General features: G+C 40.1%; 1 protein-coding gene across 1 annotated transcript in view; it reads right to left on the reverse strand.

The window, feature by feature from the left end:
- Positions 1–7605: 7605 nt before the first annotated feature.
- The window catches only part of roraa (RAR-related orphan receptor A, paralog a), a 42242-nt gene continuing 35820 nt past the window's right edge, over positions 7606–14027 (reverse strand). Inside the window, exons 5-10 of the mRNA XM_071915551.2 lie at positions 13315–13436; positions 13078–13210; positions 11886–11993; positions 10715–10825; positions 10387–10499; positions 7606–9978 (exon numbers count right to left, since the gene is read on the reverse strand). Of these exons, the coding sequence (XP_071771652.1) occupies positions 9814–9978; positions 10387–10499; positions 10715–10825; positions 11886–11993; positions 13078–13210; positions 13315–13436 (752 nt within the window). The 3' untranslated portion in view covers positions 7606–9813. The remainder of the gene's footprint in view (positions 9979–10386; positions 10500–10714; positions 10826–11885; positions 11994–13077; positions 13211–13314; positions 13437–14027) is intronic.

The raw sequence follows: 14027 nt of genomic DNA on the forward strand, positions 1-14027 counted from the left end.
ATTCCATTAAGTATTTAAATACGGCATTTATTCTATACAATTACAGTAATTTAACTTTTCCACGAGTGCCAGATTTTGCGCTTTAAGTTTGAAGGCACAATCGCCCTACTTCCGGTCTTATTCTAGCATCTCTAGCTGACTTGATTCAGCTGCACTTCTCCCGTATCGACTGAATTATTAAACCAGTTAATTTAGCTATAGTTAATCAATGTTTGTAATGTCATGCTGAAAATTACATAACGGCACTAATCACTGCCAGGTTATGTGTAACGTTACTTTTAAAATAAGTAGCGTAACGTTAACATTAGGTTAGTTGCCAGTGACAAACGTTAGCAACACTCAGTCCGGCCAACTAGCTAGTTATCGGAAAGTTAGTTGCATGGTCAGCGTAATAACACTTAAATGTCCCACATCTATGGCATTTCTAAAAGTTTGCGGCGTCATTTTACTTGCCATACTAGCTCCATGACTCCAAGAATGATAACTGTCACGTTTGAACACCGTTTGACATGCGACGGTCTTCTTCTTCTTCTTCTTGTGGAATTGTGGCAGTGTGTAGGCGCCTCACCTCACTGCTGCCTCCCTCTGGATGTTATATTCGACCAGCAGTAGAAAAAGAGAGTATTTCCCATCTATTTTTTCACTGTATATATACAAGAATGTTCTGGATTGATGTGACCAGCTTTCTAAAAAAGAAACTTAAGATGAATGTTGAAATAGATATGTTTGATGTATTGCTATATTTTAGTCAAGATAAGATTGAAAATAACATGCTGTATATCATACAACTATTTATTATTTTGGGAAAATTCCATATTCATAAGAAGTCAGGAACCAAGCCAACTTTCCTGCACTTTATTAATGAATTTAAACAATATAGCACCATTTTATCTAATGTTAAAAACAAAAAAACTATTAAGACCTTAAAGTTATTAAGCGAATATAATATGTTGCATATAACATAAACTCTGGCATTGTAAAATGTAAAATGTGTTTTTTTGTTTGTTATTATCTTTTATCTTTGTCTCTATTGTCTATGTATCTGTTTGTACCTTTGTATATGAACTTGTGTACAATAAAGAAAGTGAAAAAAATAAAATAAAATAAAATAAAATACTCGACCAGCAGCTTTTAGCCTATCAACGACTTTCTTAGTAATTCGGCTTTGGTGTTCCCTCTTTAGTCCTGCAGTTTTCATTAGCACATTAGGCTACATGTTGCACTGTCTCCATCACACTTCTCATCCCTATGTTTCCCCAGCACCAACCAACCCCCTCCTCAGCCCACAGTGCCCCAGCCCTATATTGTCAGTTTAATATCATTCTCTTTACACACATTAATTGAACTTCCCTTTCTAGGGAACACTAGGCTGAATGGAAAAGTATTGTCTTCCCCAAACATCTCCCCCCCACTCTCTCTGCCATAGCCTGATAATTCCCTGCCTTATTTTACTACTAGGCTACCCTAATTATGTCTGAAGGAAACCCTCACATCAACTCTTATTCTCGTCAAAGCAGCCTTAGCTGCCCAATCTGCTGCCTCATTCCCTGGCTGGGACCCAAAGGAGCCCCACCTTGCATCCTTGTCTCTCCAACCTGTACAACTGAGTCAAATTTGGGGAACACTTATTCCAAACCCCGTCCTTCCACTCTCTTTAGACCCATCTGTATAAATGTTTGATCTCCTGCATCCTCAGCCCCTAATGCATTCATGATGCTCACATCCACATCTGGCTCAGGTATTAACCACCGGGGGAACATGTGACATTGTTTTAGTGTATATCTATAAAAAGAAAATAATAATAATAAATCCTCAGGAAACATGGCAGTGTTGTGTATAGTCCGGATACATGTAGCTCAAAACCCCTATGGTTGCTCCTAGCTCAAAATGGTGGACACCTTCACAAATATTCTAATGATGGGAAAGTGCTGGGTAGACATGGAAAAATCATTCAAAATTCACACAAATTGATCCACAACTTCATCACATTGCGGTTCATAATGCTTTATCAAAGTGGCCATGCCATCGCAGGGAAATGAGACGAGATGAAACTTTAATGATCCCCGTGGGGAAATTGGGTCATTCATTAAAATTATATACATATTTCACCCAAACCTGCTACCGAGATGTAGAATTTGCAACTACTCATGAATTGGCTAAAAATGCTGAATGTGACAGTGAAAGCATCCGGAGAGATTCTCTGATTCTCTGAACAGCTCTAGATTTTTTATGTCACCACAGGTTTAAGTCTTAGTTCTCTGTTTTCTGGCTGCAGGATGGAGTTGTTCATGTTCACATGTGCTGTCCAAGGCCATAGGAATGATTTCTAAAATTGACTGGTATTCCCTTTTAAGGCAGAAGAATTTTTGTTTTTTTAATTATACATTTCAGCCCAGATAATTAAGGTCTGAATTTGAATTTTGATGCACGCTCTATCATGAGCACTAAGCAACTACTCATACTGCTTAATGGGTAGTGCTAATATTGCCAGGAATGCACTAACATTGAATGCACTTATGATCCTATGAGGCACTTTGGACAAAAGCATCACAAATGGCACTTGGACCAGAATGGTTTCTCAAGGATTTTTGTTAGTTTAGGATGTGTTTGGTTCCAGATATGATCTTAGACTGAGTCCCAGTGCAATTTTCAGAGCCAGTTGCAGTTCCACAAAACTCATTTAGATGTAAGAATTAAACTAATTGAACGACAATGCTTTTTTAAATTTATTTGTTTGTTTGGAAGGATTTGGAAGGAATTTTCCAACAGTGAGGGGCACCAATTGTGATTAAGTGGTGAAACACTAACTAGGACAGTTAATGAAATTAATGCGGGTCAAAAATATGCTATTGGATTAATTTTATTAAAAAAAGAGAGCAGACAATAGAGAGACAGTCAGGAAATAAAAGCCCATTACAAGCGGTAAATTTTATTATGGGATAACAGCACATAAAGCACATCTAAAATCGATGTGTCCAATGCACTTTTAATAAAGGTAATATTAAAGGTACAGTTTCTAAGTACAATATAACAACATTCATATTAGAATGAAAAGTATTTAAAAGACAACATTAAATTTCTTATTTTTCTTTACAGCTGTATTTACAAAATGAATCAAAATACTTATTTTCATATTTAAGAATCAGACAAGAAGGAGCAAAACTACGTTTGTGAATAGACTACCTGCTAAAGAGAGTTCAAAAGAGCTGGATAAAAAGGTACATGATCATCTGTCCCCATTTTAACATCAGTAGCAAACATGTGACTTAGAAATTTGTGACAACCACACACTAGTTTCGGCTTTCCCATAGTTTGTACTGCTTTTGCATGGAAAAAAAGTTCCACCCCTATTCCACCCACCCTTCATCTTAAGTTACCCCAACCCATTGAGCTCACATTAAACACAGAACATTAAAGAAATCCAGATGTGTTGTATGCTTCTTTTACAAACACATACAAATACTTGATATACAATGCATTAGTAAATTTTCTGTTCTTAGTGAAATAAAAAAGTTGATATAAAACAAACAGAAAATGAAGTAATGTGGATTGCCTATTAGTTTTTGCCTATTCCAAAAACGTTGTGCAGGTGAACCTTTATGTAATATTATCAGCAAGAATTTATTCGACCATTCTCGATCAACGTGAAACAAACTTCCCAGTTATGCTTCTCAAACAAGGTATGGGTGTGGGGTGACGTGTACACTCTAAAGAGACGGTCTATACATTGAAATCCTTTAACACGGTGTATCAACCCACGTGAAAATGATTAACGACACATAAAGAAAGAATCTGAAAACCTCTGAAGCATGTGAGAGTGAGAATTCATCCTCATGTACAAAATACATTGTCACTTCAGTACACGTCTGGAAAACCACAGAAAAAGACAATCAAAACCATGTATGCATCTTGTTACACCGAGAGGCACTCAGTGTGATACATTGTGTATTATTGCAAGCATATTCTGACTATTCTGATATTTGCTACAGAGTGGAGAGAAAAGGTCAACTTTGTCCTCAAATGGCAATCCTTTCATGTACATTTTTAATAACACTTAAATGTGGTGCAAAAGGTTTATGCCACTGGTCTGAAGAAACCACTGTTTCAGGATAGTCTAAATGGGGAATAAAGAATGCATACCGAGGCTCTGTTTAATCCAAGCACCACTTCCCTGCATCAGGTGAAGAACTATGCAGACACAAGAGAGGTAAATATTTAGTATCTTAAAACCTGACAAACTATAGCCTCAGTGAGTGGTTTTTACAATCAGAACAAAGAAAAAAAGAACACAATACTGCTGTTTCAGTTTGAATATTATCATTTTTCCACAAACCAGAAAAGCAACCTTAAATAGCTTGTTAATTAGCAGATACTAGCTTTGCTATAAGTCAGAAGGAAATAAGCGCCTTATCCCAAGACGAGCACACTGATACAGGTACTGGCTGGGTAATTTTACCACTATCATAATCATTATCATTATTATTTATTGAGTCCTAATATCAATAATACATCAATATGCAATGAAATGAATGGACTAATAGGGTGGCCAGGCCTAGGAATCAATACTTTGTTCACAAAATTAACTTACCTAGCACCACACATCAGGGCAACACAAAATAAATGTCGGCACACCCTATCTCTATTAAACTAATCCTAAGGGAGGGAAGCAAACTAGAAACAGAGTTATCGTACAATATGGTGTAATTGATAAACAGATAAATATTTTCACTGGGTAGGCCTTAGTAGCAGTATTTTCCTCTTACCTATACAGACAGAAGTTACAAAGCTACCTTTATACATGTGATCAATAATAACATTAAATATGGTGGATAAACAGCCGAGAATGAGGGAGAGAGAAAGAGCGAGAAAATAAGATATACAGCATACAGGCCATGTCAAGTTCTTAGTTCTCCACCTGGGAACAGAACTGGTCAAATATACAGATGAAACATAAAAACATCCAGGAAATCAACACAAAATAAAACAAACCAAAAGTGATAAATAAGAGGTGTATTTACATGCAGATGTTCAAAGCCTATATGCACAAAAATCAAAAATAATACACGACATATATTATTGCTTGACATTCGATTATGGCTAAAAGTTGCTTTTCATTTTTTAAACTATATTCTTAAATGTATTTTAATCATAAATCCTTATCAGCTGTGCTTTGGAAAATGAGTTCTGTTAAAATGTAATGAAACCGACTCATAATTCTGGGTAACACACCAACACTCCAGTACATGTAACTTTTAAGCGTGACATAACACTAATCTTCACAATTTATGGCCAAGAACACTCATCTTCACAATTTACAGTCCAGAATGAACGATTCATCTCAGGTTAGCCTATGGCCATGCTCTCCAAAATGGTAGCGATGTGTGTTTCGCTGCAAAGTTAGTCAACGTTGCTTCACAGTATTCTGCAGACCTATGAATTGTTGAAGGCATTATGTCATGCTTCTAAAACCTACACCTATTATGGATGGATCAAGCTCAGCATTTCCAAAACCTTTTTTTTTTTTTTTTAAAGTCCAAAGAAAATCAAAACCTATAGACTCCTCGTCCACATAACCCTGTTCTTGTGTAATTATTAAAGCCTTGTCTGGGGTTTATTTTATTCACACACTGTGAGAACAAACACATACACACACACACACACACTATTGCTTTTTACACACAGACAACAGAGCAGAGACAGAAGGACCAATACATTTTACTGTATATACACTGATTGAATAGCACACTTAGCATCAATCCCTTACTAAACGTGGGATATCTCAAGTGAGAATATACAGAAGGACATCTCTTTACAGGCCAGTCTAAAGGAGCAGTTTATATAGATACAAGTATCCATGTGTTTGATGATCAATTCCTGCTATCCTGCCAATATCGCAACCACACCATGAGAAATACATAAGGTGATGAACACAGAGTGATGGGGTTTTATTACTTATTGTTCTAGACTGAGAGTAAACTTCTCAGATAAAAAGAAAAAAAAAAGTCATAACTGTGAGTCAGTTGTATGAATTAAGTCAAATCAAAAGGATGATGGCTACTCTTCAGAGACCCGTAATTGTAACACAAGGCTATTGCTTGTTTTATATTGTAGAGCACGTTACAAGCAACTCAACCATTTAGATTTGACTGAAAAGATTGAACAGTTTCACTGCATGAAAGAAGATCCCATTTGCTTGATACAATGATATAATATTCTATAAAATATTGAGTTGTTTTATGTAACCATCAAACAAGTTAACTACAGCCAAATGGAGCATCCCAAAATATGACAATTAAATGATTTCCAAGAAACAAATCAACTGCCTGAAAGTGAATGACACGAAATCAGCCAGTCTCACTGAATCTCCCTCTCTTCTTCACCATCATTTAAAATGGTAAGTGCTGTACTGCATGTTCAGTGTGCTATGCCAAAAAGTTCAGCCGCTTCCTATTATGAATTGAGAGAGAGAGATTTGTGAAGAGCTCGTAAAATTCACGTAAGAGCAAATCACTCGCTCCACAACTGTCCAGAGGAAAGAGAGCTGCTTCTTCGGTCTACCTGTTATCTCCCTGAGCGTTCACACCTCATCCTCTTCTCTGCTCTCGCTGGGCCGCTGGGCCTCTCAACCTGGATTGTCTAGCAGTGTTCCAGACTGGGTTTCTTTTGCTGGGAGACTGAGGTTTACTAGTCATAGAGGGCTTGTGCATATCCAAATAGCATTGGATTATAACAGAGATTATTACTTAGGAACAGCATATCTACTACAACCCAAAGAACAACAGATTTAGTATTGCATAAGAATATTTGGTTTTTCTAACAAAGAGGGTTATTTTTAAAGTTGACCCTGATGACACCATTTGAAACCAAACAAGATTTTTTTTTTTTGTGTGTGTGACAGGAATATGCTGTGTATTGATAAAACTGTGTTTTCAAAAAGCAATGGGGTTTGTTGTTTTTACAAATGCGATTTTCTTGAACTTGACTTGGGGGGGGGGGGGGGGGGGGGGGGGGGGGGGCATAGTGATCTTTCAGTGGCTGAAGACCCCTTAAGGACATCGATAATGTAAAATTCTGAACAACTCAGCGATGGATTTCAAATGTTAATCTCAAACCAGTTCTCATGGAACATCCCTGAACAAAAATATGAACTAAACCTAATGAGGACTAAGAGTACAACACATGTCCTCTCAAACAGAAAGCGCAAAAGAAACTCTTCCCTGAGGGGTGACAGCACAAGACAGTAACGCCTTGTACAAATTGCACGGCAGAGGAATGATAGTGTGCAAACAGAAAAACAAAAAAGAAAAACAACTGGATTCTATGTTAAGGTTGGTGACAGACGTGTTATCATGCTTTGATGGGTTTCTAAAGGGATATCACTGTTTTTTTTTTTGTTTTTTTTGTTCGTTTTTTTTTTAAAGATATTTCTAGAAGCCGCTACTGAGATTGCTGGAATGTCTTAGCAATCCATTCTACATTATAGACGGGTAGGCTGGAAAGCGGAAGCAACGACTACTGTTTGGCACATCCAGGGTTTTTTCTACCACTTTACTACCACACTGACAAGAAAGACACACTCAACAAAACAGAAGCACAACAACAAAGCATTCTGAAAATAGCACTTGTCCTACCATTTTTATGTTTCTCCCCTAATCATACAAACAACAGCTAGTCTAATTATTGCGGGAATATAGTTAAGTGCTACCTGACATCTTTTTCTCTCCCTCTTTCTCTTTCATGAGTTTAATAACCAAAACATGTTACAAAAATAGAAGCTTTACTACCAGACAAGGCTTTGAATATTCACTTTCCCTTCACTCTTTCTTTTGTGTCCTGTTGTGGCGTTGCTGGGCCGAGGCTGTGGTGAGAAGGCAGATAAAATCACTCAACAATAACACTGACAACACGATTTAAGAGAGGTTCATAGATGTGCCTTTAGGTTAGACCTTGCATCATTGTGTCGTTCAGCCATTAACTGGCTTGCTGTATCTCTACCTTCCACTAGATGGAACAATTGGATTACACAAAATGCCTGATCTGTCCAATCCAACCGCAAAGCTATTCAAGGTCGATTTTTTAAATCAGACCTGGGTCAGGTAACATTTGCAAATTGTTTTCATGGTCTCTTTTAGCCTCCTTTACAGGATAGGTGGGGTTTGCCACAATGGACAACAAAATGAGTACCAAAAAGTTTAGACAATCATAGCAAAGAATATGAAAGACAACTTATTATGCATCTCTTTGACTGACAACTTAACCATACACTATCTAAATTTTCCTGATGCGCTACTCATCTAGTATTCTAAGCAGGTTAAAACAAATGCTATTTAACCCAGGTCTGTTTATAACACAGATTAAAAAGCCATAAAATCTTAATAATATCACTACAGGTTTGTTGGCTGTGTACTGTTACGTGTGCATGCTTACAACAGAGAGTTTCAGAGCTACGTTTTAAGAGGTGTGGTGTTGGAGGTTTTTGAGCTAACAGGTGACGGAGTGACTCTAACCTGCCTTCTCCTCCAGGCCTCATTGCTGACCAACCACCAGCCAATGCCAGCCATCCTAACAGACAGCCCTCACACCACTCCCAGACCAGTATCATCTGCAGCTCCCAGGACTAGCCTCTGTGACCATGGTTCAACTTGTATTTCTTGTGCACATGCAACACATCACTAGGTAAATATACAAGTCTTAAATTAAAGAAAGGTGCAAATAAAAGTGCCTTATCAATTCAACAATTAAGAATGGTCTAACTACTAATATCATACATGTTATTTAAAATAGATTCTATAAACATTACTTTTTTCTGTATAGTAAGTACTTATGACCATATACCCTGTAGTACATTATAAAACAGGTGGAATGGACCCTTTTCATTGTGTTGGTGCCCTGTGCTTCTCCAGGGCACCTGTCCAGAGAAGGATTAATAGCAGATGGCCTTACATGATTTCACTATGCAACAACGGTGGATGGAGTCTTTGACAGCTAAAATCATTGCGTTTTGACTAGAATTACCAGAATTCTATGTTTCTTTTTTTAAACGATTGTCCATAGAGAGGTGCCGATTGCATCACCATGCCGACGGACCCTCCCTCAAAGTTGCTGTGAGTTTTCATTCCAAGCACTGCGTCCAAAAGATACAACTGAACACAAGAGAACAGCGGCTGAACTTGACCAAGATGTGCACATTTACCAGCCATTTATCTCAGTCTGGGGGTATATGAATGTGAGACGTCCACAACTGCTTAAGTTCTGAATACAAATGCCTAAAAATGTTTTTGGAGCGTCTTATGAAAATAAATATTGATGTGGATTTACTTTCTAATTGAAGAGGTCTTCAGCTATTTGAACTCCAAATGTTGAGTGTTGTTCATTAATTGTTCATATGATTACAGGTCAGATGCACAGCTAAATCAAATGTAATTTTAAAAGATGTGACAAGAACATATTTTTTTTAATAATAGTTTTGGTAATGCAATAAATATTGACAAAAATGAATGACAATAAGTCATGGGATCCATGCTGTAAACGTGCATGAGAAGGTCAAGTTCACCCGAACAGAAAGCATTTGTCCCTATCTCCTCTTCGTGTCCCATGGGGCATCGAGTCCCACATGTCTTCCAAACAAAGAGAACTAAATTCAATAAAGTAAACCTTGAGAATCAAATCCCTAAGCCCTCCCCTCCAAGGTAAAAGAAGAAGTTGAACAGCGTGCCATCCGTCCGTTCTGGTTTGTGCAGGGCACCGTTAAAGTGTCTCAGATTCCTCCTCCACATTCCCCTACGGTGGTCACACTGGCACCTGGCAGGGCTGCTACCCGTCAACGGGCATGGACTGCTCAAAGTCTGATCCGAACAGCTCCTTGTATAAGGGGGGGAAGTGGGCACGCACAATGTCTGGATATATTGCTTTGAAAGCTGTAAGCTTCTCTGTATGCCTACTGCACAGCGCTCGCAGTGTCGACACTTTGCATATCAACTGTGGAGAGAGAGGAGACAGGCTGTTTAGATTCACAGTGAGGCAAGGACATGGAGCAATGGTAGTGAAAAACATTCCTCCCTACAGTGTATTCCCTCTCACACAGGGGCAAACAGACTTGTAAATATTGAGACAAGCTCTCAGGCACGAGGAAAACTTGACACTTCATCTTATGGAGCTGGTATGCAATTGATAAATTGCCACGTCTCTACAAAAAAAAAAAAGGCACTATCTGTAGCATTATGAATGCTTCCCCTGAAATCTCTGTTGGTTTAATCTAATGTACTCAAAATGGTTGATGGGCTGCGGCTTAAGATCCTAAACAGTGGGAGGTTACACTGCTACTAGTGTAGAGCAAGCTTGGCGGACAGGGATAATGGATTAAGCGTATAGTGTACTGCACTGTACCTTTGTAAGTATACCATCCTCTCTGTGGTTCTTCTGCAGGACGTGCTGGAGGGCCAGTTGGATCTTCTGCTGGAGTTTCTCCACCTTCACCTTCTCCTGGAGCCAGGACCGGTCTGGAAGCAAAAGTATCACAACCATTAGTTACTCTACAACGACAGGCAGCTCCCCTCACAGCCAGCTTGGCTCATGTGTAAAGTAATGACAGTGTCACTAATATATTAAATTACAGTGAGTATAACTGATAAAGGCAAAAGAGGGGGCATGAGCGCTGCTTGTGGTGGTGAATGTATGCCTGCCTTCTTTTCTTTGCACTGTGAGTGACACCTACCAGCAGACATCAACACAAAGGCGGAGAACAGGGCGATCTCATCCTCAGACAGGTGCATAGAACACAAGTTTTTCCCAAACTCGAAGACGGAGCTGATCAAGTCGTCACAGCCTGCCACAGCAAAGGACACAGAGAGAGGGCTTGGGATGAGGAAGACCAAAGAACAACATTCACTCTTGATCTTTATTGGGAGAGAGGCACACAGGGAGAGGAGAGGAGGGGAAAGGAAAGAAAAGGAGCGGCATGCTGACAGCACATGGGAGCGTCTTAGGCAGAACAGGCAATGCTTTTACTGAGTTTTGCCTCCCAGACGAGTCACTTTTGGCAGTTGGGTGGTGTTATGCAAGCCAAAATGAGGTCACTATTGAGTCTTTTAGTTAAATCAATTATTGGGGATAGAGAGAGACAGGCGGATGCCACTGCAGCTCTGGAAGCCCATCACTCTGCCTCCCCCGCTGCGGACCCCTCTGTACAGAACACATAGGACGCTGGGACTCTCGTTAGGGAGACCACACATGGTACGGCAGCATTGTTCCTTAGTCATACAGACACACATGCTCACACTCACTCACACACGTACACACACAGGTACGCAGACAAAAAATGGTACACTCACACCAAGACACAGAATTGTACATTTATACTGCCACTATGGGACACATTTATATTTTTTCCTCAAAAGGCATTTGGAAATGCAGGAGAATTCATGGCGGAGAGTCTTAGTAATGTCATGGCATTCAAACACAAATGCTATTTGCTTATGCCTGAGATGTTCTACACCAGACTTTCAATGATGGTTTTGATAGAGCTCTCCCAAAAGGCACTCAATCTGGCTTTATTTATTCCACAGTAACAGGAGCCATATGCAGCAGAGCCTTAGTAACATCTCTATTCTGCCATAAATAACCATTGCAGAGACAGCAATGCCAGGTGAGGCAGGGATGAGTGCTCAGTGTTTGCTTCCAGGCCCTCAGTAATGTGGAGAACAGAACGGCAGATTCCAGTCTTGGCTATTACACTAGGGAAGGGAGTAAGGCGGTCTAAAGAGGTAGTAAAACACACACGAACACATGAGCACACAGACACGCACCTGCTCACACACATGCACGCTCAAGCACATGCGCTAGTACACACGCACACACTCCAGCGGACACTTCGAACACTTACTTACCTAATGACTTGAACACATCAGGCCCGGCATATTTTCCATCAAAATAGACTGTGTTGTTTTGCGAGTCAAAGGCACGGCACATTCTGACAAACACAACTTCCAAAGAGCCTGTGGAGACAGACAGGAATACGATGCCGAATCTGATCTTTGTTTCTTTTTTCCCCAACAGAACTGTAAGTTACACATCAGTCAGGGCTGCAAAAACACATGATTGTACTTTGTGTTATTCCCTTCTAATATTATTTGAATAACACTTTGAAAAAGAGAAGCCCATCTTATCAATGAAAAATCTATTACCTGCCTAGATGATAATATCATAGACAGAAGGCTATTCTCCCATAACGACATGCTAGATAAAACGTTCTGCTTCATTCAGTAGTGACATTGCTTATTCATTCAACCTTTATTTAGCCAGATAGGTAGAGAATTTATTCTCTCCTGCAATTTGTACCACTCTGTGGGAGTGGATAAGAGGATAAAGGAAATGTAACAGAAGCCATTACTGCCTCTCAGGGAGATGCCACTGTTTTAAAATGTCATGTCTGACAAGGGATCTCTGTCTCTATTTCATTATTCATATTGGGTGTGCTAACGTAAATAACACCCAGGGAAAGACCCAGGAGAGGTGTTTGTTTGCTGCATGTATGTGTGTATCTGTGTTTATGCATAAATATATGTGATTGTGTGTGCTTAAGAAGATATGCATTGATACAGGCATACAAGCATGTGTGCACAGAGCCACAGATGCACACAATACTCTGTATGTGTGTCTACGTGAGAGTGTGCACTGCTCAGTGATTAGAGTAAGCAGACATCATCTGTGTCCGGGAAAAGAGAGGGAAATGGCAGCCGTCAAGACGACTAGTATCTCAGCTACGGAACATGCTACTTATCTAATGCTGTGTCCCTCCCTGCTATGTATGTAATGAACAGAGGAAAAGAGATGAGAAGAGAGAGAGAGAGAGAGGGTGAGAGAGTGTGTCAGATAGAGAGAGAGAGAGAGAAAGGAAAAAGGAAACAGGCAGGGTGGGGTCTTCTCTCTGTGACACTCTCTGTCTGTGTGTGTGGAGAAGGCTTTGTGTAGTCAGGTCAGCTACGCCCTTGTGACAATGCCAGAGGGGGGTGGTGGTGGTGGTGGTGGTGGTGGTGGGTGAGTTTGACGGCAGCAGGCCGTGTTGACAGGCTGTCATACCTGCTTTCAGCAGCACTATCTGATCGTTCTGACACAGCTCCATGAAGCCGTCGATGCGCTTGGCGAACTCCACCACATACTGAATGGCCTCTGTTATTTTGATAGCACACAGCTGCCACATGACTTCCCGGGGCTAAGAAGGGATAGGACAGAGAATGGGTTATCTGCTTTAAAAAATGGATTTGATTACTGTAACTGTAACACAGGCGTGGTGTGGTGGGTCTGTGGTCGAGCTACCTTGTTCTGGTAGCTCTCCATCTCCTCTTGCAGGAAGGCCTGCCAGGTCATCTGCTGCAGCTCCTCCCTCAGGTACTGACATGTCTCCATGTGGGACTTGGAGATGTTCTGGGCCAGGTGCTCTGAAATACAACCATCGTAGCAAACCCAGAAGATCATAGTCAAGATCTGAACGTTACTCACAATGCTATGTGAAAGTGAAGACCTCACTGATGAAATACGCCACAGGAAAAGAAGATTTATTTACTGAGCTTTCAAGAAGTAGGAGAGGCGGATGCGCGTGGGCTTTTTTTGACTGGGAAAAGGCTTGTTGACATTTCCTTTTACTGCCTCAAGGAAGCTCATAGCTTAAGGTTGAGGCAAAGCCAATCTAGTTATGACACAAATGCAAGGAGAGGAGGAGGGGCACCACGTTACTCATTGAAACAAAGGTCACATTTTCTCTGAGAGAAATATTGAGTATAAGAATTTAAATGGTTTTGAAAACACATCTGTTAAAAGGAGTTCCTAGGCACAGGGGAGCCTAAAAAAATGATTTCCCCAGACGCCTGCCCTGCTGGATCCTGATTGGCCCTAATTAATGGAAACTAATTACAAAAAAGAGGCTCTTTTAATGAGTGTTGGAGATGAGTCTCCAACCTCCTGCTATTTTAAGCAACCTTTGTGTCGTTTGCCCCACGGTTGAGTTGTTCTCCCCCCCTCCTCCATTTTGC

Source organism: Centroberyx gerrardi, chromosome 4 (assembly GCF_048128805.1).
Source record: "Centroberyx gerrardi isolate f3 chromosome 4, fCenGer3.hap1.cur.20231027, whole genome shotgun sequence".
Classification (NCBI taxonomy): Eukaryota; Metazoa; Chordata; class Actinopteri; order Beryciformes; family Berycidae; genus Centroberyx; species Centroberyx gerrardi.